We start from the raw sequence: 27,504 nt of genomic DNA, 5'->3' as shown, positions 1-27,504 counted from the left end.
GGGCAAGAGTTCAGGAGTGGCAGAAGCCCTTTCGCGAAGGACGCATATCGATTGTGATGACCCACGGAGTGGAGCACTGATGTATGTCACAGAAGAGCAAGTTCCGAAAGTGGATGAGCTCATAAAGAAAGACCATTGTCCAACAGTAGATGATATTTTTGTATCAATGTGGCTTAGCCAGGATACGGTTCACGGAATCATCAAGAACAGGTTGAAGTTTCATAAAATTGCACATACAATGGATCCCGCATCATTTGACACTGGGCCAAGAGGGATGTCGCATGGCCATGTCTCTGCAAGCACTTCAGTGTTACAAAATGATGGGGACAAATTTCTTTCAGCAGTTGTTACCGGTGATGAAAGTTGGTACCACCACTTTCAGCCTGAGTCAAAATGGCAAAGTCTTCAGTGGAAGCACACAGATTTTCCTCCACCCAAAAAAATTCAAGACTCTCCACACTAATGCCAGCAAGGTACTGCTTTAATTCTTCTTCATTAAGGGATCGCTCCTTGTCGATTTCCTGCAGCATAGAGCTATGGTCAATGCTTAACATTATTGTGAAACCTTATTGAAGCTCAGGAATGCAATCTAATTGAAACATCCCAGTAAACTTTCTCGTGGTGTCATCCTGTTGCCCGACAACGCTACACCACACACAGTCAATGCAAAAAAGGAATGTTTGCATTTGAATTCCACATCTTCAGTGAATTCAAAAAAGCACTGCAGGAGCACCAATTTCAAGCATATGATGAAGTCAAAGAGTGTGTGCACAATTGGTTCAAACAATAACCAAAGGATTTCTACGAGCGTGGCATTATGCGACTGGTGTCACAAAGGGATAAATGCCTATAGACAATAATTTTAAGTTTTATTAAATAATTACTGTGAAATTGAAGCTGACTCATTATTTATTGACTGCTCCTAATATTTGTACTCGGCCCTAAAGATACCTGAATTAGCTGTACTAATGCCAATCAGAAAAATTACATAGAAAATTTTAGTCAAAATATTTTAATGGAGATCTGGATCTTTAAACAACATTTAGAATTTACATTTTTGTTAGTTATTTTTACCTGCAACAGCTCCACTCCAATCAAGACTTCTTCGTCTTACACCCCAACCAGTAACAAACAATGTAATAGCTATAGAAAACATCCATCTCTCTAAATGTATATTTTCACAAATTTCTGAAATGAAAGCCAATTATTTTTAATTGTGAAAATGGAATGTTATATGGAAATTAGGTTAAAACAATTCCTAAAAAATAACATCATTAACAGCTACACAAAATTCTTACAGATCACTTGCAAACATGTAAAAAACTTAATTACTGTACAACAAAAAAGTTAATATAGAGTTATTCATAAATTTTTGAAATGTTAAAAAAATTAAAAAACTAAATTATGCAATTCACACAGAATTTTATTACACTGTAATAGAGGCAAACTCACAAAATTTTTTAAATACATTTTACAAATGCATAATATTTCTATCATGCTGTAAACCAAGGGTTCAACCCCTCTCTCTCCACCCCTGCCTTTTCTGCAATTTTTTTCAAAGGCGGACACGACTCCACCTGCCTCGCAATAACGAACTCTGACATATTTCCCCTTCAGCATGAATCGATTTTTCTTGGTATTCTGCCAGATACAGATCCCATCAGTTTGGGAACAAGTACTTGTTGGATAGTTTTTAAGTAAGAAGGGAGCGGAAAATTTTTGAAAATGGCACCTAAACGACACAGAAGCTATACTGCTGGTTTTAAGCTTAATGTAACTTCACATGCTGAACAAATTGGAAACAGAGCAGCAGCTCGAGAGTTTGAAGTGGACGGGAAATGTATTCGCTGTTAGAGAACTGAAAAAGAAGAACTTAAAAATATGCCACAACAGAAACGAGCCAAAAGAAGTAGTACTGTAAGGTGGCCGAATCTAGAGGACGACCTTGCAAACTGGATAAAGGAGCAACAAGGAAAGAGAATGGCAATTTCGACTGTAAAAATTCGCTTACAAGCAAAATTTATAGCAAAAAAAATGAACATAAATGATTTCAAAGGAGGGCCTTGCTAGTGTAGCAGATTCATGAAAAGAAAAAATATTTCTGTGCATACTAGAACAACAGTCGGGCAACAATTACCAATGGACTGACAGAATAAAAAGAAAACTTTTCTAAAATATGTGACACGTATTATTGACCCCAAAAAAAAAAAAAAAAAAAAAAACTTCTTTGGTCACAGATAATAAATATGGATGAAACGTCGTTAGCTTTAGACTGCAAACAGAACTGTTGATGAAAGTGGTGCAAAAACTGTATCTGTGCTTACGATGGGGCATGAAAGAACATCATTTACATGTGTGTTAGTTTGTGCCGCAAACGGTGACAAGCTAAAGCCAATGATCATTTTTAAACGAAAGACTATTTCAAAGGGAGTTTACCTAATGATGTAATTATTTGTGCAAACCAGAATGGCTGGATGTGCAAAACAATCATGCACGAGTGGCTACAAAAAGTTTGGCAGTGTCATAAGGGATCTTTTTTCCAACCAAAATGGTTATTGATAATGGATTCCATGCGTGCTCATTTACTTAAGTCAGTGAAAACCAGATGTCAAAAACTGTCTATGACCGTAGCAATAATTCCTGGTGGTTTGACAAAAATCTTACAACCATTATATTTTCCAGGTAATAAATCCTTGAAAGCTGAACTCCGAAAGCGGTGGGAGTGTTGGATGAGTGAAGGATTGCATACGTATACCAAAAGTGATAAAATGCGTAGAGCATTTATGAAGAAGTTGCAAAGTGGGTATGAAATGTATGGAAATTGGTAAAAAAATCACCAATAATAGCAGGGTTCAAAGCTGAAAATATATCCTTAGATAAAGAGACTGTAAACCAAGAGGATGAATGTGACAATCTGGAAGACTTGGACTTAGAACAGGATTTATTAAATCTTTTTAATTCAGATAGTGAAGAATCAGATTTTGATGGCTTCATATGATATGTAGTTTGCTGTAATTCCTTTTGTAAATTTCCTTTTGTCAAATAAAATAAAAATTCCTAAATAAAATTTAAAATTTCCTTTTGTCATCCAATTTAATATTTCGTTGTTGCAACATATTTTATAATATAGTCCGAGTATTACAAATATAATGTTACAATAAGTATATTTGTGAACGTAAATATATTTTCAACATTTCTTACTTTTAATTTATTTTTGAGTTATGGTTTCATTTCATGCATTTTTCTTAACTGATATGTCATATATCAGGACATAAGTTGAGATGTTGCATCTATATGGCCCATGACGATATCACGCGCAATTTAATCTATTGCGACGTTTCTGTGTAATTTTAATTTTTTCCTGCCATTTTTCTAGAGTGCAGCGTTTAAGCTGAGCATCCTTTTTTCCAGAAATTATGGTAATGAATATTCTACTGATGACACTGCAGCTAAAAGTGCAGCAACTACACATGCCGCATACCACCTTTCTGAAAAACAAGAATTACTTTATGGTTTGCCAGCCTGAAATCGCAGTTTTCCCTTTCCAACATAACCAAATTTAACAAAATTTAACCATGTTGTTACTGCTGTAGACTCTGATATACTTAATTCTGTTGGCAATATTTTAAAACTTCTCACTACTAGAAAATATGATGTCTTTAAAACAAAGATTGATTTCAGTGCATTCTGAGAGCAAAGGGTTGAAAATTCTTATTCTGTTGCAAGCTTTAGAGCTTGGTGACCAGTGCCCTTCTCAGTTATTGACTCATATGCACGCTGTGGCAGGTGATACCGTAGGTGAACCCTTGCTAAGGTCTTTGCGGCTTACAAGGCTTCCTTATAGTACATAGTCTATTTTAGCTGCTCTTGGTGAAGATGATTTGAGTAAACTGACTATAGTTGTTGATGCATCTCATTCTTATGTGAATACAGCTATTCTGATCCTTGAGCCAAGTGAATATGCTAATACTCGTTTGGAACTCCAGGTAGCACAACTGATTAAACAAGTTAGTTAGTTAACCTCTACCTTCGGATGCAATTCTTGCAATCGTAAGAGTAATTTTGGTATTCGTACTGGCACAGTACTTCACACAAATGTACTAGCTGTTATAAAGAGCAGAGAAGTAAGCTTTGTTTTTATCATGTAAATTTTGGGGAACAGGCAACTAAATGTCAGTCTCCGTGTTCCTTTCGGCAAAAGAGAACAATCAAAACAGCGAACCCCAAGTGAATCGGATACTCTTGGCCGATCCCTGTTCAAAAATAAAATATTTAATTGATATTGATATGGATATGTCGCTATGACGAAAAAAATATACTCTGCGTTCTAGGACTTCCAGAATTTCGTTTCATTTGCCCCCAATGGAACTAAAATTGCCCCATTTGGCACTAAATACCTTAGTCTGAATTTAAATTTATGTCATACTTTCACTTGGTTATTTTTCACTGCAGATGTAAATCACCCAATTATAGCTGTAAATTTCCTTAAGCAATATAGATTACTTGTTGATGTTGCTAATAACTGCCTTGTTGATACTAAACTAATTTGTCATCATGTGGTAAATTGTTTGGGAATTCTTTTGATTTGGGGCATATCTATACTTCTTGGTGATTCTAAATTTGATAAATTACTAGCTGATTATCCCGAACTTATTAATCCTTCTTATGTAACCAGAAATAATCAGAATTTACAAATTTTCTATTTTATTGAAATTAAAGGTCCTCTTGTGCTCTAGAGGTGGTTTAGAAACTTGTTATTTGTCACCAGATTTATTCCAAGCGGCATTACAAGAGTTCCAGTTCCTTATGTCACAAGGATTCACTTGACCATCCAAAAGCCCTTCGGGCCTGCCCTCTTCACATGGTCTGTAGAGTTAATGGTGATTATCGCCACCTGAATGACTTTTCTGATCATTATCCTGTACCACATATTCAAGACTGATATTTTTGGGGGAAAAATTTTTATTTTCATTTAATTTGGCTACAGCATAAAATCAAATTCTTATTAATCCAGAGGACGTGCCCAAAACAGCTGCGATCACCTCATTTGGATTATTTGAGTTTCTCATTAAGTACTTTTTGGTTTAGATTTTTGTATTCCCTACTTTGATGATCTACTTGCGGCTTCAGCGGATGAAAACCACCTTCGTTTAATTTTTGATATACCGAAGAAATATGGGTTAAAATTGAATCCTTTTAACATGTGAGAAGTTGCGCGGGGCACAATCACCCCATGTGTCAAAATTCAACAATTCTAACCGGAAATATTTCATTTTAATGAAGCATCTTTCTAGTATCCTCCTGTCTGACACTCCCCTTGGAATGTGTATTGTTATTTTTGCTTGTTTTTCTTTTCTGCGATAGAAGCAATCGTTTCTTGGAATCCATGAGGGAATGGGGCGACTCAGTCACCCGTGCGACCGTTACTGCTTCGAAATTTTTCATTAGTAGCAGTTTAGCTTTGTGCTCTTGAGTGTTGCCATTGTTGTTCTGTTGGATTATTTGATAGATAATGGCTTACAACTGTAAATTTACCGAATATGAAAAAGAGATGGAACGTTTGAGAACGTTATTATATGAAGTTGAATCTTCTGAAGGAGAAATTGATCAAGATAGTGCAAATGAATCTGATGAAGAAATATACAGTTCTCACGACAGCGAAAGTGAATTTGAGCAGAATGATTAAGGAAATCCTGATTTAGTAAAAAGTATTTTTATTAGCAAAAATAAGAGTTTGGCCGAAAGTAAAACCAAATCAAAAAGTGAAAATGTCTTCTCAAATTATAATAACTCATTTACCAGGATTAAATTGTTTGGGAATTGTTTTTCAATGCTAAAATGATAACGATCCACTGTAGAGTGTACAAATATTTATATTGAGAAAAATATCGGTAAATTATACCAGAGATCGGGATGCCAAAACGACAAATGATATGGAAATTAGAGCACTTTTTGGGCTTTTACATCTGTATGGCTTACATAAATCGTCACATAAAAATACACAAGATATGTGGGCTACTGATGGATCAGGCACTGAAATTTTATGGAACACAATGTCATATAAAAGATTTAACTTTCTTCTCAGGTGTCTACGGTTAGACAATATGACCAATCGTGAAGCTCAGAAAAAATTGGACACCGATTTCAATGAAAATTGCCAAAAGATATACCTTATTGGTAAATATGTTACTATCAAAGGAAAATTAGAGAAATTTCGAGGGCGGTGTTCCTTTCGTCAATATATACCCAGCAACCCATCGAAGTATGGAATCAAAATATTTGCCTTAGTAGATTCAAGAACTTATATATAACATGGAGATATACATAGGACAACAGTTGGAAGGTCCTTTAGATTTGAAAATTCACCATTTGAAATTACAAAATGCCTGTGCACCCCTTTGTTTGGGCAGAAATGCAACAATGGATAATTGGTATACGAGTTATCCTCTAGCAAAAGAACTTTTATCAAAGAAGTTAGCTATTGCAGGAACCCTAAACATATGATAGAGAATTATTCACTATCCCTTGCACTATAAAGCATTCTCAACATAATCTCAAGGAGCAACATTTTATAGTATACACAGATCGTCCTCTAATATTTTTATTTAGAAAAAAATGTAGACTCTGTATCCTCCAAACAGATAAGACATATGAATTATATTGCCCAATTCAATACTGATATACATCACAGAGCAACATACAAAGATCTGGGAGGAAGTTTTTTGGAAATGGTTTATAGAGCGACTATTTGTCTCCCTGCAGAATTTTTGCAACCCACTCAAGTTCTAATTCTTCTGATCTAATTTTATTTTTACAGAAGTGGTGTGAGGCAATGAGAGTTGGCACAGGTACTTACATCAGCCCATGTTAATAACACATATTTCAAGCACCCAGTTTTAGAATTGTGCACTCGCTTATTTGCAAGACACTATGCAGTAGAACCACCACCGACTCACCCATATGATAGCCCATTTAAAGTAATAAAAAGAACTAATAAAAATTATACCCTTCTCATTAAAGGAAAAGAATCTGGGTGCTACTTTGGTAGACGGTTGCACGGATTTTGGCGATTTGTTGGCGAGTAATACAATTTATGGTAAGCCCATTGATGGATAAGTTATTTATGGTAACCGATACTTTGTTGTCATTTTATTTAAAAAATAATGTGTTTTATTGTGCATAAATTCTGTGCTTTAAATATTATTTATGGCTTCTAGATATTAAAAATCAATTTAATTTTGCATTTTTATTTGAAATAAAAATTTTATTGTTTATCATATTTTATGAAATTTTATATTGTGGATGATGTAACCAATGACATCACCTTACTTTAAAAGTAATTGGTTTTTATATGTATAAATTTAATCGGCTGATCTTTAGAATATGGTAACTGGTAGTTTGGTGACATTTTGGAGGCGATAAAGGTTACTACCTGGGACTTTGGTAATAACTGTGAACTATAACTTTGGTTTGCTGTGAACTATAAGTACGATTTTAAAGATCCTGAAACAGGCGCACATATGCTTGCTTTTTATTTAGTGGAAGAAATAAGAAAAGCTTATCGGACACGTAATCAAGATTCTGAAGAAGATTAGGTAAGTTAGTATTTTTAATTATTTGAGGATATAATTTTTATGCATTGTTCTAAATGTAAGGTGGAAGTAAAGTAATTTGGTATTATTGGGAAAATTGTTATTAGCAATGATTTAGTTTAACCCGCGAGCACACGCAACGGGTATGTCATACCCATGTGCATTTTTCTTTTTGTATATTTCTCACCTATTCTTTCATTAAAGGACGAAACTTGATGTAGCTGAGTTCAAGGTCACATACTTAAATAGGGGAAATTCCTGAGGTGACAGGTGCAAAGGTTTTTTAGGAACATCACTGTTCATGTCATACCCGCGCGTGTACTCGCGTTTCTCAACGAGTCACTTCGCACTTCTTGTTTTCAAGCTTTTAGTATAGGTTTTTCTTGAGTTGTAAGCATGGCGCCGTATATTCCTTACGATGAAGAGATGAAAAGATTGAGAAATCTTCTTGAAACAGTTTCTTCTGATGAGGATTCATTTAGTGAAGACGATGAAGATGTTGATGACAAAGAATATAATAGTAATCATGATTCATAGAGAGTAGTGATTCAGATACAAAAACCGAAAATAAAACTTTGGAATGTAGCAATAAGCTTTATGTTGAAAAAAATGGAGTGAAATGGAACAAAAATACATTCCGGACTCTTGTTAGAATTGGCGCCAAAAATATTATAACTAAACTCCCTGGAAATACGAAGTATTCTAAAGACGTCTCAACAGCTTTAGATTCCTGGTCACTGCTTATCGATGAAGATATGTTAAAATATGTAGTCAACAATACAAATATTTATATTGATTCAGTACGGGAACGGGATGCGAAAGCAACAAATTGCTGTATTTATGTGGAGTTTATAAATCATCCCATGTGAACGAAGAGATTTGTGGGCAACAGACGGAACGGGTATGGACATATTTTGGGAAACAATGTCAGTGAACCGATTCCTGTTTCTTTTACGATGCCTCCGTTTTGATGACATTAGAGATCGTCCCAGTAGAAGAAATAAGAAAAAATAAGAATAAAAATAAGAGAAAAATCCCACCTGAGTTTCTGGCAAAGAAAAGAGAAGTATTTTCTTCAATTTTCGGTTTTTAGAAAGAAACAACACTTGTATCTTATGTGCCGAAAAAAATAAGAGTTTGATCCTGTTGTCCACAATGCATTCGATGATCAAATCGATGAATCTACTGGGGAATTTAAAAAGTTTGAAATCATTACATTCTATAACATGACAAAAGGAGCAGTCGATGTTGTAGATGAGATGGCTACAGCAAGAGTAGCACGTCGATGGCCTATGATGATTTTCTTTTTCAGTGTTAAACGTGGCTGCCATTAATGCAAGAATAATTCTACTATCAAAGAAGGAACCACCAACGGAATACCGTACCAGGCGTACTTTTCTCAAAGCCTTAGGGATGCATCTAATAAAAAGTGTTAAAAATGAACGACGACGAACATCTGTAGTTCCTGATTCTAGACAAACACTTACCACCGTTGAACATGTTAACACAATGAACCATCCCCCAAAAAACCTAAAATTATTTACAAGAGGTATACAGATTGCCCCAAGAGAAAAAATAGAAAGACTAGGTTCATTTGTGAAAATTGTAGCAAAAGTATATGTATGGAACATATGACCTCATTTTGTAAATAATGTTAAAAAGATTGTAAGTAAATAATCTTACCTCTCCTTATTCTTTCATATTTTGTCTAAAATGAAGTATTAACTTGGTTTTACATTTTAATTTCTTTTAAAAACCGATTAATTTTATTCGGCAAATTTTTAATTACTAACATTTTATTCGGGTATGACATACCCGGCGCATGTTCTTGTGTTCGTCGGATCAGTACGTGTGCTCGCGGGTTAAAGTAATTAGGATTGTAAGCTAATTTTTATTAATTTAATGTATGTGCTTATTTATATTTTAAGTAGTGTTTTTGAATCTAATTATATTTTAATTAAATGATAGTTAGTTTGTGAATTTTATGTTTGTAGGAATTTGGTATATGTTTTAGTTGAAGTAAACGTGTATGGAAATAATTCAAATATTTGACACTAAGTATTTGTAATGTTTGCGGTATGAATTCGTTGGTGACGTTTATAATATAATAGATGATTTATAGGTAAAAGTTTTTGGATATTTTATTTATTTTATATGTGGAAATGTTCATATTTGGAAAGGGTATATACTTTTTCACGATCAGGTAATTTCATACATGTTCTTTTTACCGGGTTTAAACATTCAGAAAATTGTTATGTATTTTCGTGAAATTTTTCTAATTTATGAGTAAAAAGCAGTGTACATGGATATAGTGAAGAGTGTGCGCAATGCCATTTTTGTGTAATTCTGGGATGTTTTTTTAAGTAAAAATAAGTCGACGTGTACGTGGTTTATGTGTATGTGTTATTTTGAAAAACGCGTAAGGAGTATGGTATTGTGCACTTTTTCCCAATTTTGCAGTGAATATTTGTCATGATTAAGCAGTTTTGTTAGATAAAATTTCTAGCATAAGTGTAATTTGGTTAGTAGATTGTTGGAAGAAGTGTTCAGTAGATAAAAAGAAAAGAAACATGTCTTTACTTCGTGAAGACAAAATGGCGGCGGGGAAAAAAATAGAAGGTTGCTGTAGGAGAGTTGGTCGCCAAAAAATCGCCAAGTTACCATAATCTAAAGATCAACCATTTAATCTAATGTTTTAAACATTATTTATGGCTGTTAAATATTAAAATACAATTTAATTTTTCATTTTTTTTAAAAATTATTTTATTATGTATGAATTTTTAAATAATTTTAATTATAGGCGTGATGTAATAAGCTCTCTGATTGGTTATAGAATAATTGTGCATTAACGAGCTATAATCAGCTCCCTGATTGGTTACTGAAAATTTGTGCATTTCCGTGCCGTTTTAAAATTTAATTCATATCTTCGAATTCCTTGAAAGATGTCTTCAAAGATGTTATTTAAATTATGATTCCAATTTTTTTGTGGTACTTATCAATAAGCAATAGGTTAAATGACTAAAAAAATGTAAGTACATATTTTTCCTTTATTTTATAATTGTATACTTCAATTTTTTGTTGAAAAATTAATACACTATTTTCAAAAATTGCTGAGATAATTATTGTTCATATGTTTTAATGTTAATTACATTCTATATAACGTATTTTAAAGTATTTGAATTTAATTATATTCTAATTCTTTTAAATGTTGGCATGATGGTTTTTAATTCGATATTCAATTTCAGTAATATTTTAATCTAATTAAACGTTGGCACAATGTTTTTATAGCGGTGTTTTTATTCTCTTTGCTATATGAAAGTAATAGTTACCTTACTTTACTATTTTTTACTCATAGTAAATGTATTTATTTACCCTTGCTGCCATCTTAAAAAGCGACATTTTCAACAAAAAATTAATCCATTACTTTTAACGATATTTTTTTTTTTTTTTAAGTTTTGAATACTATACTATGCGTAAAAACAGCGTTTTTCAAGATGGCTGACGTTTGTAAAAATCGCGCCAACGTAAATCGCCAAAAATCCGTGCAACCGTCTACCAAAGTAGCACTAGAATCTGTCATCAGCACTGAACTGTCTGAAACAGCATTTTTACTTTCAGATATCATACCATCGGTTCCTGAGCAGACTCCTACAGTAAAACCAAATGGCACTATACCTCCAGTGCAGATTAGTGGTTCCAATAGAAGAGTCAAGTTTAACCCTAAATATCTCTGACCCTTTTTGGGTTAATCTTCGGATTATGGTAACTTGGCGATTTTTTGGCGACCAACCCTGCTACTACAGCAACCTGCTAGTTTTTTTTTTTTTTTGAAGCCATTTTGTTTTCAAGAAGTAAAGGCTTTTTTTTTTTTTTTTTTTAACTTAACATTTTTTTTTCCAACAATCTGATAGCCAAATTACGCTTATGCTAGAACGTTTATGGAACAAAAGTGCTTAATTATGACGAAGATTAGGTTCGAAATTGAGAGAAAGTGCAGAATTGCCTACTGCTTGCCACATGTTTAAGAATTGCACATACACGGTATCCATGTACACATCGACCTATTTTCACTTAAAAAAACATCCGAGAATTGCACAAAAATGGCATTGCGCACACTCGACTTTATCCATGTACACTGCTAAAGTCCTAGCTAGTAACCTTTATCGCCTTACCAAAAATGTCGCCAAACTACCTGTTACCATATTCCAAAGATTAGCCCCTTTTTGATTTTCTAGTTATATGGTCTCCTATGTACACTCTACTTTGCACACTTAAAGTAAACTTTTCATCTATTTTAACTGCTTATACAGTTTATAATTTTTGTATTTAATAAATACAATCGATTTGAGGTTATAAACTTATGGGCAAAGTACTGTTGTAATGTTTAGATAAATAATAATCTGTGGTACAAGAACGAATTAATCCACTTTTAAAAAATCCTTTAATGAAAATTGTGTATTATTGGCTTACGAACATTTTGATTGATGAACGGGCTTCAAGAACAACGTAAATTCGTGAAACGAGGTTTCACTTTAACTCACTTAAATACAACTTAATCGAAATAATTATTTACGTAATTTTCAATAAAGTATTATAAACTTTCTCACCAATGTAACACTGCTGACTAAAACGGAATAAACAGATGAGCAATGTCACACTCAAAACGGTACTAAACAAATGAACCAACATCATAACACTGCATACATGATATAGAAAACTTCAGAAGAATTACATCTTTTCCACTCATGAATACCATATCACTCATTATTTGTTGCGAATGGTTAAACGCACTCACTGTGGAATTTAGAATTACATTTCCCCGGAATATGACATGAGTAAGTTGAGCAGAGCCGTCGCAATCCTTCACTGGTAAGTGTTGAGTAAAATGTAAAAAGGAAGAAACAAAAGATTTCATAGATTAAAATACGAATAAATAACTTCCATTTCTGGAGGCATTTCGATCATTTTAATGCAATAATGCCCTAAATAAATAATTAAAAAGAAATTTATATGCTGATATTATTCAATGGAAAATAAAAATTTTAATTAATAAATCATTTTAATTAATAACATTTGAAATTAATTTAAATATACCTATTAATTACGTGTAAACGCTGAAGAGTATATATATATATATATTAATTACTGCATAAACACTGAAGGATGTATTTTGTATACAAAAATGGCATTACTTCAAAGCTCGGTAAATTGAGGGAGAGAAAGAATTAAGCATGGCGGAAGAGGGTAATGGTGTTGATAGTCTTGTAGAAACATTAACTGAGAATCCCAGTGAAAATGGGCCAGTTAGAAATGAAATGGACTCTAAAGCAGGCGGAGATGTATCTGAAAACTTGAAGCAAGGAAACGAGGAACCTAAAGATTCCGAGATATTGTAAGCCAATATAATGAACACGTTCACTGACTTTTATGCATGAAATAATTATAACCTAAACTACTTTTCTTTCCTGTTTTCCTAGTAGACTATATTATTTCCTCATCATCGTTTTTTTCTTATTTCTGTCTGCTTCATAGTTTTTCATTTTAGAGAGTAAATTTAACTAGTCAAAGTGTGAATTGGATCGTCATGTTGTGGAGAAACGTTTTTGTGGAAATTAGAAATAATTTCTAGAATATGTCAAACTGTTTTATGATTTCCTTGTTATTAAAGGCAGTCTGTATTTTTTAATTATACTTTTTATCAGATCTTTATTTAACAGTGCAACCATATATCAACAACATAATATTGTATGACAGTGTGCCGTAAGGAAATGATACTTGGGTAAAAGTATAGTTTAGGGTACCCCTTGGCGATTTTTGTCGGTACATGCATACCGGTTTTGTACAATTCTTTGACTCGTTATTTTGGCTTGCGAAGCGGCGATTTTTGCGCCATAAATCGCCTCTACACAAAACCAAAATAACAAGACAAACAATTGCACAAACTCGGTATCCATGTGCACATCGACTTATTTTCACTTTAAAAAAAACCCTGAATTGCACAAAAATGGCATTGCTCACTCCTTCAACTTTATCTGTGTACACGTCGACCTATTTTCACTTAAAAACATCCCCAAATTGCACAAAAATTGCATTGCATACTCTTTTAACTTCATCCATGCACACGTCGACTATTTTCACTTTAAAAAAAAAAATCCCAGAGAAAAATTGAAGATATCACCGAGGCAAGTGGCTGCACGTTCGCAGCGCTCTGTAAAAAAGGGGTTTTCATCCACAGAGAACCCGTTGGCACTTCGAGAAAGAACGTGTTGGCACAGTTGCAATTTTTACTTGCCAAGCTCCGATGAGCCGAGCCGTAAACTTGATTTTTAGTGCATGTAAATTCAAGTTAGCAGACAAAACAATATATTAAGCATATGATGGTAAAATTTTACAGATAATAAGCAAGTAAAATTAACCGGTTAAACGTGATATACGAAAATGAACCTGTCTTTTTCATAATATATTTCACACTACAAATAACCTTAAACGGTAATCAAATTTTCTTCAGTAGCATTGTGACTAAAACTTTATACATTTTATTATTTTTCAAGAGTTATTTAAACTGTATTCCTTACACCAGCAGTGGTTTGCTAATTTTGATGACCATGGGGATGCATCAAACTACTCTGTCATCTTAGATAATCAATAATATTTTTTATTTCAATTTAATCAGCAATTTATGTCACATCCTCTGAAAGGTTACTGTTAGAAAAGCATTAACAATATAGTATCTTGTTAAAATTTTATGCCATAAAAATTGGAGCCGAGAACCGGCATCTATCGATGGAAACTTCTTTAATTATACGAAAATATTTCTATCCATTCGTTGTTAAAAAATAGTAATAAATAAGAGAAGAATATAAATCTCCAAATGCGAACAACGACAGTGATAATTCAACAAAAAGAACGCAAAAGGAATGGTTGCAACCTTCAAACAAGCAAATAGAATGAATCCGATAGGTTACCAGGTTTGAACTATTATCGCCAAAGTTGCCGATGTTTACATTTACCGGATTCTCTGCAGAAGTGCTTTCTAAAAAAGTGTAAAACATTCCTTTCTCCGTAGTGGTTATCAATTAAATTACTGTGAAATAATGTTTTTTCGGTTGATCTTTACATTATGGTAACTTGGCGATTTTTTGGCGAAAATTTGGCGACCAACTCTTTTACAGCAACCCTCTATTTTTTTTCCCCCGCCGCCATTTTGTCTTCACGAAGTAAAGACATGTTTCTTTTCTTTTTATGTCCTGAACACTTCTTCCAACAATCTACTAGCCGAATTACACTTATGCTAGAAATTTTATCAAACAAAACTGCTTAATCATGACAAATATTCACTGCAAAATTAGGAAAAACTGCACAATACCATCCTCCTTACGCATTTTTCAAAATAACACATACACATAAACCATGTACACCCCGACTTATTTTTACTTAAAAAAATATCCCAGAATTGCACAAAAATGGCATTGCGCACACTCTTCACTATATCCATGTACACTGCTTTTTTCTCATAAATTAAAAAAATTTCACGAAAATACATGACAATTTTCTCAATCTTTAAACCCGGTAATAAAAAGAACATATATGAAATTACATGATCGCGAAAAAGTATTTACCCTTTACAAATATCAACATTTCCACATATAAAATAAATAGAATATCCAAAAACTTTTACCTCTAAATCATCTATTACATTATACACGTCACCAACGAATTCATACCGCAAGCATTACAAATACTTAATATCAAATATTTAAATTATTTCCATGCACGTTTATTTCAACTTAAACGTATACCAAATTCCTACAAACATAAAATTCACAAAATGACTATCATTTCATTAAAATATAATTAAATTCAAAAACACTACTTAAAATATAAATGAGCACATACATTAAATTAATAAAAATTACCTTACAATCCTAATTACTTTAAACTAAATCATTGCTAATAACAATTTTCCCAATAATACCAAATTCCTTTCCACATACATTTACAACAATGCATAAAAATAATATCCTCAAATAATTAAAAATACTAACTTACCTAATCTTCTTCAGAATCTTGATTACGTGGCGGATACACTTTTCTTCCTTCTGTTTCAGAATCTTTAAAATCATACTTATCTTTCAAAGCTAGATACCAGGTAAAATAAATAACATAATAAAACATCTTTATTTCTCTCTCGCACAACCTTAAAAAACATTTATTACTATCCTTTTCAATACCACTAAATACCCATTTCGAATTCACTTTAGTTATGGCCGTGGGATCCAAAAATTCACAAACACTATTTCACACAACACAGAATAAAGCCAAATACAAAATTGCCAGATTTTTTCCCGATTAAAGAACAGTAATTCGTCCATTAATATCACAAGACATATCCCATAATCTCTCATTTCCCCCACACAAAATAATGCGTAATCGGAACTGAGTACTGCTCACATTATTACCAAAGTCCCAGGTAGTAACCTTTATCGCCTCCAAAATGTCGCCAAACTATCAGTTACCATATTGTAAAGATCAACCGTTTTTTCTACAAAACCTACATGTTTTCCAAAGAGTTTCAGCGCCAATGTTGATGAGAATGGAACAGCGGACAATGTGAGGATATACTACGAAAGCCTGGAATTTTAAGATAAGTACCCTTCTTTCATCTAAACTAAATCAAATTTCTATAAATAAGTGCCTTTAAATCAATAAAGTTTAATTTTTCATCAGTTTTTAGCATTAAACAATACTTGAAATTGCTCGTTGCTTATGGCTTCCTTTGTAGTTACAATTCCAAACAGACGCCAACGTTATCAGTTCACGTCTGCCACCACCTACAAAGTGCCCCCCCTATCTTGTTTTGAGGAATCTCATGAGAGGGAAAATTGGGGATTTTGAGCATCGCTCTACTTCCCTCTCGGATCTTTTCGTTTCCCTTTTTTGTCGATCGCTTAAATATATTTTCGCCTTTAAATAATATACCTCACCGATTTTTTTCTCATACTGTTCCCTGCTATCTGTTAAATGTTCATATGTGGTGATGGTGATAAGGAGCGCGCCTTGCGCCCTCCGATAAGTGTGGCAACCCTAGAGGAGAAATTTCTTACGAGTAGCGAGCAGAGCGAAACAGGCAGGCTGTCGGGGAGTATGCGCGATGTTCCTAAATAAAGTTTAATTTTTATTGTGCACTATGTCTTGTTAATATTTATATTAATGCAGTAAGAACATAATCTGTGATATGGAATTCGAGGATTGGTGGTAAAAACATAACCGGAAATCACCATAATGGTAACCCGGACTGTGTTAAATCGTATGAACAGTTCTCAAGCACTTTCGGTTTTGACTACAAGCCATCACTCAACATCTCCAAACCAGAAGTAATGGATTACATCGGTTTTCGTCCTCCGAATCACAGATGAGTAGTAATTATAGATCATTTTATAATTCTGTTTTCTACTTATCATTTAATTTCATTTTCTTTAGTTAAATTTTTGCTTTTATTTTGGCTTAAAAACCTTGCACAATGTCTGATGTTCATGCCGTCCAAATTCCGGTTTATAACCGATCAGACCCATCTTTATGGTTTATTATGTGTGAAAGTACATTTGCTCTTGCCACCCCCAAACCTATCACAGAATCCATTACTAAATATAATTATGTAGTTTCTCATCTTCCTCCAGATATCGCATCACTAGTACGGGATTTACTTATGAAACCAGACCCTATTGATCCATATGCAAAGCTTAAAACTGAGTTAATAAATCGTTCAGGAGAATCTTCTCAGCAAGAAATTCGCCAATTATTATCTGGAGAAGAATTAAGTTCTCGAAAACCTTCCGATTTGCTTAGAAATATGAAACGTCGAGCAGAATCTTTAAATGTTCCTGATAACTTAATGTTAGAATTATTCCTTCAACGTTTGCCTTCCACTGTTCAGTCTATTTTGGCAGCGGTTTCCAATTTAACTGTAGATAAAGCTGCAGAAATTGCCGACAGAATTTTAGAAGTAAATCCAACCCCAGGGACTTGTGCCGTTTCTCGCACAGTCGATCAGTCTCTTGAGGATAAATTATTTAAACAAATAGAAAAATTAAACAAACGTATTGATCGCATTTCTCTTTCTCGTGGTCGCTCACCAAATCGCGGAGATAGCAATAAGGAAAGAAGCAATTCCAAAAGGAGAGATTATTCTGTTTGCTGGTATCATAGACGTTTTGGGAAAAAGTGTAGAGATGACAAATGTACAAAACCTTGTTCATGGCAGGGAAACGAAACCAGCAAAGAATAGAGGCGACTTATTCTTTGCCTCAAGTTTCACGTCGCCTGTTCGTTCGTGACCGTAGAACAAACCTTTCATTCTTGGTCGATACCGGCTCTGACGTGTCCCTTACTTCCAGCAAATAATTCTCAAAAACGGAATTCGTCCCAACAAACACTTTTCGCTGCTAATTCTTCTACTATTCATGTTTATGGTCAAAAAACACTTTCTTTGGATTTCAAATTAAGACGACAGTTTACATGGACTTTTCTTATAGCAAATGTTAGTACACCCATTCTTGGAGCAGATTTTCTCCATTTCTTTGAATTGGTGCCTGATCTCAGAAACAAATGTCTCAAAGATTTAAAAACGCATTTTAAAACCGTCGGTTGCGTGAAAAATGCAAGCATTTATTCAGTAAAAACTGTATTTAGTGATACACCATATCACAAAATTTTAAAAGAATTTCCTTCAGTTACTAGATTACCAGATCCTAACCAACCTGTTAAACATAACACCGTTCATTATATCATAACTAAAGGTCCACCTGTGGTTGCAAAACCTCGTCGTTTAGCTCCAGATCGCTTAAAAATAGCAAAACAAGAATTTCAAACTATGATGCAATTGGGGCATTTGAGACCTTCGAGCAGCAATTATGCATCCCCACTTCACATGGTTCCAAAAAAGGGAAGTCTGGAATGGAGACCTGTAGGAGATTATCGAGCATTGAACGCTCAAACAATAAAAGACAAATACCCTATTCCATGTTTAGCCGATTTTACTGCTGCATTGCACGGTACTAAAATTTTTAGTCATGTCGACCTGATTAAGGCATACCATCAAATACCAATTAACCCAGCCGACATCCACAAAACCGCCATATGCACACCATTCGGTTTATTCGAAAGTATCCGTATGCAATTCGGCTTATGCAATGCATCTGCGACTTTTCAACGTTTTATAGATGAAGTCACGCGGGATTTAGAAGGTGTTTACGCTTTTGTCGATGACTTGCTCATAGCCTCTAAAGATTCTGAGGAACATTGCAGGCATTTGAAAGCTTTATTTTCCAAACTTCAGGAATATGGACTTTGCATAAATGTTTCAAAATGCACCTTTGGTCAAACGTCTATTGATTTCTTAGGTTTTCACCTTAGTGAAAACGGAATTGAACCTCTTCCTGACAAAGTCAAATGTATTTTAGAATTTCCTCAACCTACCACTCTCACTCAGCTTTGCCGATTTTTAGGCATGTTTAACTTTTACAGATGTTTCATACCTAAAGCAGCACATATTCTTTCTCCTTTAATAAAATTGTTAGAAGGCTATATTAATAAAAAGAAATCTCGTTCTCGTGTTCAGGATTCATCCCCACAATTAAATTGGAACGAGAATGCTGAACAAGCCTTTATTGCTGCCAAAAATGCCATTGCTCAGGCTACCCTTTTGAGACACCCTATTCCCGGAGCCCAGCTAAGCATCTGGGTAGATGCCTCAGACGTCGCAATCGGCGGCACACTTATGCAGTTGTCTCAACAAACATGGGAACCTATAGCATTTTTCTCTATGAAACTCAATAAAAGTCAACAGAAATGGTCCGCGTACGATAGGGAATTATTTTCTATTTATTCTGCAATTAAGAAATTCCGACACATGTTAGAGGGCAGAAATTTTATAATTTATACGGATCAAAAACCGTTAATATACGCTTTTAAACAGAACCCTCATAAATGTTCACCTCGACAATTGCGCCATTTAGATTTTATTTCTCAGTACTCTACTGATATTAGGCATGTGCAAGGTTCAAAAAACGTCGTTGCTGACGCTCTTTCAAGAATCGAAATTGATTCCATAACAAAATCTCCATTTTTGGATTTTAAAAAATTTTCGGAAGCTCAACGGCATGATCCGGAGGTACAAGACCTTCTCAAAAACAACACATCATCTTTGAAACTGGAATTTAAACCGTGCCAATATTCTGATGGTAATATTCTTTGTGACATATCAACAGACATTCCTCGTCCATTTGTTCCGAATTCCTTTCGCAGACTCATCTTTAATCATCTGCATAATCTGTCACATCCAGGAATTGCAGCTACTACGAAGCTTACTCGTTATGTATGGCCCGATATGAAATGTCATATCAAAAATTGGGTGAAATCCTGTGAATCTTGCCAAAAATCGAAAATTACTAGGCATACTAAAGCACCACTGGGCACATTCTCTCTTCCTGATGCACGTTTTTCAGAAATCCATATGGATATCGTCGGACCGTTACCTCCATCAGAAGGCAATGTGTACCTTTTGACTCTAATAGATAGATTCTCCAGATGGCCTGAAGCCATTCCCATCCCGGATATGAAAACGGAAACCATTTGCAGAGCCATCTTCAACTGTTGGATATCTCGTTTTGGCTGCCCATCGATCATAACAACAGACCAAGGTTCTCAAATGAGATCCGCACTTTTTGCAGAATTTACGCGCATTTTAGGTACGAACAGAATCACAACAACAGCCTATCATCCAATGTCAAACGGCATTGTTGAATGACTTCATCGACATTTAAAATCTTCTCTGAAGGCTCACGAGACCAATAACTGGACTGAAACACTACCAGTTGTTATGCTTGGTATTCGGACAGCCGTAAAGGAAGATCTACAGTCATCTTGTGCTGAACTGGTGTACGGCACAACTCTCAAGCTGCCTAGTGATATGATAACGTCATCTAAGATATCTGCATATGACACACAATTTATCACGCATCTTAGGCATAGAATGCAACAATTGAATCCAATAGCAACATCTGCACATTGCCAAGAAAAATGTTATGTAAGTGCTACCTTAAAGTCGTGTACGCATGTATACTTACGTGTCGATCGAGTAAAGCCACCTCTGTGCCAACCATATACAGGTCCGCATAAAGTCCTTTCTAGAACAGACAAAACTTTCACAATTGATGTTAACGGTCTGAAATCTACTGTGTCTATAGACCGTGTGAAACCAGCCTATTTGCTTTCGGACTCTAATTTGCCTGAACTGAAAACAAATAAAGACTTAAAGACAGTTCAGTAGAATAAATCTGCAAACGAACTCTCTAAGACACAAACTGTCACCAGATCGGGAAGACATGTTCACTTCCCTAAGAAACTTGCTTCTTACATAACAATTTAAAACATTTTTTTAAATTCATATCTTAACATATTTCTTGTTATTTCATGTTTATTATATGTGTCAATACCTTGTTATATATTGAATTTCATTTTGATCTTTTCTAATTTTATATTCTAATTTTGTAATCATGTAAAAATACCCGACAGTTCGGATACTCTGAGATGATTTCATAACCTATGTCGTTCCTTTGAATAGCCATTAAAGGAACTGGGGGGAAACTCTGTGGTGATGGCGATAAGGAGCGCGCCTTGCGCCCTCCGATAAGTGTGGCAACCCTAGAGGAGAAATTTCTTACGAGTAGCGAGCAGAGCGAAACAGGCAGGCTGTCGGGGAGTATGCACGATGTTCCTAAATAAAGTTTAATTTTTATTGTGCACTATGTCTTGTTAATATTTATATTAATGCAGTAAGAACATAATCTGTGATATGGAATTCGAGGATTGGTGGTAAAAACATAACCGGAAATCACCATACATATGTAAGGGATGGATTATTCTTCACTGCCTTAAATAAATTCTTAGAACTATGAGCTTATATAAATAACAGTGTGCCTCATTGTGTTATACTAGCATTAATGGCTCTAGTGTAGAATTGGGTGACCCTTCGATTGGCGACATTTTTTTTTTTTAAATTTTGGCAATGAAACCTCACTTCTGGTTACCACGATGGTTTTAACTTTGTTTTAGCTTCCCGATTTTATTTAAATGAAAATAGATTGATGTGTACATGGACATATTTAAAGCAGTGCGCAATGCCTAGTTTGTCCAATTCTAGGATAAAACATCCTTTAAGTAAAAACAGATCGCTGTGTACACGGACACAGATCTTGTGCAATTCTTTGACTTCTTATTTTGGTTTTGTGTAGCGGCCATCTTGAAATTGTACCTTCCTGGCACCAATTTTGGCGTCAAAAAAGAACAATAAACGGGCTAAACTTTTACCACATTAATTAACTAGTAATAAATTATGATAGTAAAATAATTAAACTTGTAATAAATTATGATAGTTAAATTAATAAATACTATGTTTATGTTTTTAATACATATACTCTGTAATTTTTACACACACATCTTTATATATATAAGCGGCTTAAGTGTGTGTCACCGATAGTTTATTGTTGCCACTCGGAAGAATGAGTGCGGAAATTAACGTTTCCGCAGTTTTTAATTTAATATCTCGGCCGATTAAAGTCGTACAAAGATGAGTATGGTATTGATGGATTCGGAGAATTTTCTGGAATCCGAGGATATGCGTCTTGAATTTCAATCATCTTAATCATAATTAATTTTCATCTTTATCAGCTGATAAGGAAAATCAAATTATAAAAGGCTGCAATCTATAAGCTTAAAGTTACAGTCTTAACACCTCAGAAAAGTTTACCATTAAAAAATCTTCAATTAGGATTTCAATTTAATACCTAAAATAGTTTTAAGATAAAGGTATGATAGACTTACAAGTTTCAGAATTAAAATTCAAAACCATACTTAAAACAAACTGCTGAAAGTAGAAGTGCCAAATGGTACAGGGAAAAAAAATATTTGTTATGATGATATTCCAGTAGAAAGTAATGCTACATGGAGACTTCTTGTTTAGTAAGAAACAGACTAAGTTATTCAAGATGCAACTCTGCATTATTTCACTGGATTGTTAATGCACAAAACTTGTGCCTACAGTTTAATGACAAAATATGTATTTTTCAGGAAATGTGCATAGTGAAACAATATCTTTTTTGCAGTGTTAAAAATTAGAAAATATTATAAGAAATAACGGTACTTTTCCGTTTTGCCGGCGCAAACGCTAAAGTCACCAATAATGGTACAACTGACGCCAAACGGAATATCTGGTAACCTTTACGCCTCAGTTTCAAAACAAGTCGCAGCCATTTTTTTTATCAGATTGATTGTTTCTTTCAATATTGGCATACTATTACATAGAATTTTTACAAAATAGTTGAATTTTATCCCCTAAGACAATTCGCGGTAATTAAGGCAATTAGAATGCAATCACACCGCTCATCCGAGTGCGAAAATATAGAAAAGGCAAAATCAAAGGTTAAATTCATCCATTCTAATGAGAATGCACTAGCGAAGTAAAGCACTGCGGTTTTACATAATTTATGAGTAAGCTATTCGTACGAATTAAAGTAATTCTTGCATTTAAACTTGTATTCCAAATTAAGATTTAACTTGAAATTAACGTAGATAATTACTAAGAGAATTAGATTTTTGTAGCGTAGTTTACATGAGATCGCTTGGGGTCACGTGATACGAACCGGCGAATCAGGATTTTGAACCATGAAAGCATAGTAAATTTTTAAATTAATGTCTTTTTACAAATTTTTAAACCCTATTAAAATGTTTATGCCTTCAAAATAAAATTCTTAAAATTAACATTTGTTAACATTTTTTATGTGTATACTGTATGTTGTCGCCAACAAAGTCTGCTTGGCGAGATTTGCGCCGGTGAAACGGAAAAGTACCGAAATAACTTGCATTATACTGGGTACAGTGTTTTAGAATCAATCAGTTCATAAATGATGGCCATATGCTTTATGCTTTTGGTTTCGCCCTCTCAACTTGTAGTGTATTTGATGAATGTTTCAAATATTTTGGAACAGACTGTGACTAATTGTTTAAAAAAGGTGATTTTTAGAAATATGTTTGTATTGAAATTTTAAATAATGTTATTTTATATTCATATGTATTCACTGCTACCATTTTGTAGGTTTCTACCTGGAAGTCAGCAGAAAAAGATGAAAAAGAAAAAGAAAAAATCGAAAGATTTTGCCCCTGAAGTTGTTGAATCTCCTGATATGTCAGCTGCTGACCTAAGGGTAATATTGCATCGTACATTTGTAATTATGATTTAATAAAATGTTTTGTTAAGTTAACATCTATTTTATGAACTAAAAATTAACTGATAATTTTAATACTAAGTTACTAAAATTTTAAGTTTTAAGGCTTGTTTTTCAGTTCTAACTTTGTTTTCTATATTCTTAAATAGTAAGGAATAGTAAGGTTAGCTTTAATTTCCATATTGTTGTATATTTTACTTCACATTATGTCAATAAATGTGATTCATGTTTTTCTACAGTAAAAATATATTCAGGTACCCCTTGGCGAAAACTGGCGATTTTTGGCAGTACATGGATACCGACTTTGTGCAATTCATTGACATGTTAATTACACAAAGACAAAATAACAAGTCAAAGAATTGCACAAACCCGGTATCCATGTACGCAACAACCTATTTTCACTTAAAAAAAAATCAGAGAATTGCACAAACTTGGCATTGCACACTCCCTTGATTTTATTCATGTACACATCCATCAATTTTCACTTAAAAAATGAAAGGAGCACCCAATTCTACAGTAGAGCCAAAAAAAAAAAAAAAAAAAACCATCTCAATAAATTACATTTTGAATCAAACAATAAAATAACATAAAAAAGGAAATTCATCTTATTCATATAAGCACTATACAAAGCAAATATCCACTTCATTTAGAAATTTCTGGGTCCTTCAGTCTGTGGCACACAGCTTCCAAAAACTTCCTATAATTATCTGAACTAGAATCCGTATATCGGCGTCGCCACATAAATTCACAAAAATAAAAGTATCCTCCTACGTTCAACTAATGTATTTCCTTCCTACAAACAGGACATTATAATGGCTACTAAATAAACCTTTATTTACACAACAGTCGATTAATTCACTTTTCCCCTTTCGTTCCAAATTGTACAGAAACTTCAAATTAATCTTACCACATTCAGCCATTCTACCATCTAAACCACAAAACAAAACAAAAATGTACTTCCTAACCAACACACATTACAAGCCCTTACAAATGTTTTTCTTGTCATTCAAAATTTATGGCAGTCACGTAACCGATTACATCATAATAGGGTTTTCATAACATTCAATGGTTAAAGTAGCCTGAAGGGTACCCCTTGTAGTATTGCGAAGTTGTTGTTTCATTTATGGCAACCTGAGTATTGAATGTTCCGTAAATATACTTTTACCTAGAATTGGGGTGCTCCTTTGACTTTTTATGTGAAGATATATGAATGTGTACATGGAGGTTAAGGGAGTGCGCAATGCCAAGTTTGTGCAATTTTCTGATGTTTTTTAAGTGAAAATAGGTCGATGTGTACATGGATAAAGGGAGTGTGCAATTTTGTGATGATTTTTTAAAGTGAAAATAGATCAGTTTGTACATGGATACCGAGCTTGTGCAGTTCTTTGACTTGTTATTTTGTCTTTGTGTAGCAGCAATTTTTGGTGTTACACAAAGCCAAAATAGCAAGTCAAAAGAATTGCACAAACTCGGTATCCATGTAACACCAAAAATCGTAAATATACTTTTACCCATTCAACTACTCAGGTTCCCATAAATGTAACAAAATCTTCGCGATAATACAAGGGGCACCCTTCAATCTACTCTAACCTTTTCTACTATATGATATAGCCCTATTAGTGTTTATGAGCACAACTTGCGTATCAGGTGGTGCAAATACAATAATCATCAGTTCTTGCTTATCAGTATGTTCCAAACACTGAATGTTAATTCATATATTTTTCTTTCTTTCTTTTTTTTTTTTTTTTTTTTTTTTATCACACAGTATTCAAGTCTGATAGTGTTTGTACTGTTTTTCATTTCAGTTTCCATATAATATAGGGATTAATTGACTGTATAGGTCTGCAAATAAACTCTGGTAGATATATGTGTTAGCTTAAAGACTCTGAGGCATCTTATTTGGAGAAAAGTTATGACTTTGTATAAAGGATTTTAGTAAAACCAACAGGAATTATATGTTTATTAATTATTTTAGTACATTGAGAATTGATTTTGACAGAATTTTGTTGCCAGTTAAATAAGGAAAAATATAAAATGCGTGTTAGATATAGGTTTAAAGAGAGATATATAATAAATCTATATACAATTGTAGAGCATATTTTTTGTTTGTTTGGTTAAATCTTTAAGTGATTTAATAAATGGAATCTTCCTAAAAGTCAACTTTTAGGAAACTTTTTTTAAAAGTTCGTCTAATTTTAATTAACTCTCGTGTTTAAGACATAATTTATCTTTAAATATTGTAGTTTCTTAAAAGATTATAAGTATTTACTTATTGTCTTGTGTTATTAAGCACTAACGTTTGTTTTCATTTAAAGAAAAATTAACTTAGGATGTTAAGCATTTTATTTTGGCATTTTGATACATTGGAATGCAAAAAAACTGAATTTTTTATTATTATTATTCTACATTGTATAAAGTAATAGAATGCTTTTAATTCTTTTATTAACTTGTTTGCTGCCAACTATGAGTTTATTCATTGTGTGTGTACATGTCTATCGAGCCACTTATGAATGTACTTCTATATCATTTACCAACCTACTTATCATGAGCTTATCTGTAGTATAAGGCATATCAATTTACTTATGAAAGCACATCAGGAAGATGAGTATAAGAAAAAAAAATTTCACAAAAAGTATAGCATCTTATAAAATGTGTTGTGTAAAGTATGTATTTATTGCTGCAAATGAAAGTTTTTTCAACATTTTATGTACATATATTTATATACAATATGTATGGTGCACAAATGACTGAAAACAAATTTTTAGTAAAGTGTAACACTAAATTTACTGTAATATATAAATGAAATGTTAGTCTTCATGCAAATCGAATTATGTATGGTACCCTTTGAAGCACCTTCCCATGCAAAGTTGTAGTTTCACCTGATTTATTTCATTTATATAAGATATAACAAAATATGATGGCTGCTTTAAAAAATAATTGGTGACCTCAAAATTAACATTCTAAATTTGGTGCTTTCCCCCCTAAATTCATCTGTTCTCCCAAATTCAAGATCATTCCAAATTCCAAACACTCTTCAAGAAGGTAACTGAAACTAAATTGACCAATCATAGCTTAGTATGCTTTATGCTCGTGACTCAGTATTCACTTAGTATATTACGTATGTATATAATTACAAAAAAATTTTTTTTAAAAACGTAATAAAATTAATAAAATCATGCCTAGTATTTTCATTCATTAAGCTGCTGAAAAATTATCAGTAAAGAAATAAAGTAAGAAATTTAGAACTGATTTTTTACAAAGCTCAAAATCTGAAGTTCATAAGTAATAAATTTCAAATAATCCTATAAATACAAAAAAGAATTTAATAAATGTTAAAATCAAAACACTATATATATATATGTAGTTTTATCTGATTTATTTCACGTGTGTGTATATGTGTTATGAATAACTTTGTTTGGCAAAATCAGCTGATAAAAAAAATTAAATTATAAAAGACTGCAATCTATAAACTTCAAGTTACAATCTTAATACCTCAGAAAAGTTTACCATTAAAAAATCTTCAATTCAGATTTCAGTTTAATACCTAAAATAATTTTGAGATAAAGGTGATATTGAGATAATTTGAGATATAGGCTTACAAGTTTCAGAATTAAAATTCAAGACACAAGCAT

General features: G+C 33.3%; 2 protein-coding genes across 2 annotated transcripts in view; one reads left to right on the top strand and one right to left on the bottom strand.

Moving 5' to 3' along the window:
- Positions 1–12,439, bottom strand: part of LOC118180879 (transmembrane protein 19) — a 46,371-nt gene extending 33,932 nt beyond the window's left edge. The window contains exons 1-2 of the mRNA XM_035349943.2: positions 12,200–12,439; positions 1,075–1,188 (exon numbers count right to left, since the gene is read on the bottom strand). Coding sequence (XP_035205834.1) covers positions 1,075–1,188; positions 12,200–12,284 — 199 coding nt within the window. The 5' untranslated portion in view covers positions 12,285–12,439. The remainder of the gene's footprint in view (positions 1–1,074; positions 1,189–12,199) is intronic.
- Positions 12,440–12,793: 354 nt separating this feature from the next.
- Positions 12,794–27,504, top strand: part of Nmt (N-myristoyl transferase) — a 51,340-nt gene continuing 36,629 nt past the window's right edge. Inside the window, exons 1-2 of the mRNA XM_035349932.2 lie at positions 12,794–12,984; positions 23,743–23,851. Of these exons, the coding sequence (XP_035205823.1) occupies positions 12,824–12,984; positions 23,743–23,851 (270 nt within the window). The 5' untranslated portion in view covers positions 12,794–12,823. The remainder of the gene's footprint in view (positions 12,985–23,742; positions 23,852–27,504) is intronic.

The sequence above is a fragment of the Stegodyphus dumicola genome, chromosome 5, assembly GCF_044657685.1.
Source record: "Stegodyphus dumicola isolate Sdum_Otavi_A_Nest chromosome 5, ASM4465768v1".
Taxonomy (NCBI): Eukaryota; Metazoa; Arthropoda; class Arachnida; order Araneae; family Eresidae; genus Stegodyphus; species Stegodyphus dumicola.
Note: the sequence above shows the minus strand (reverse complement) of the source record. Positions and strands in the feature narration are given on the sequence as shown.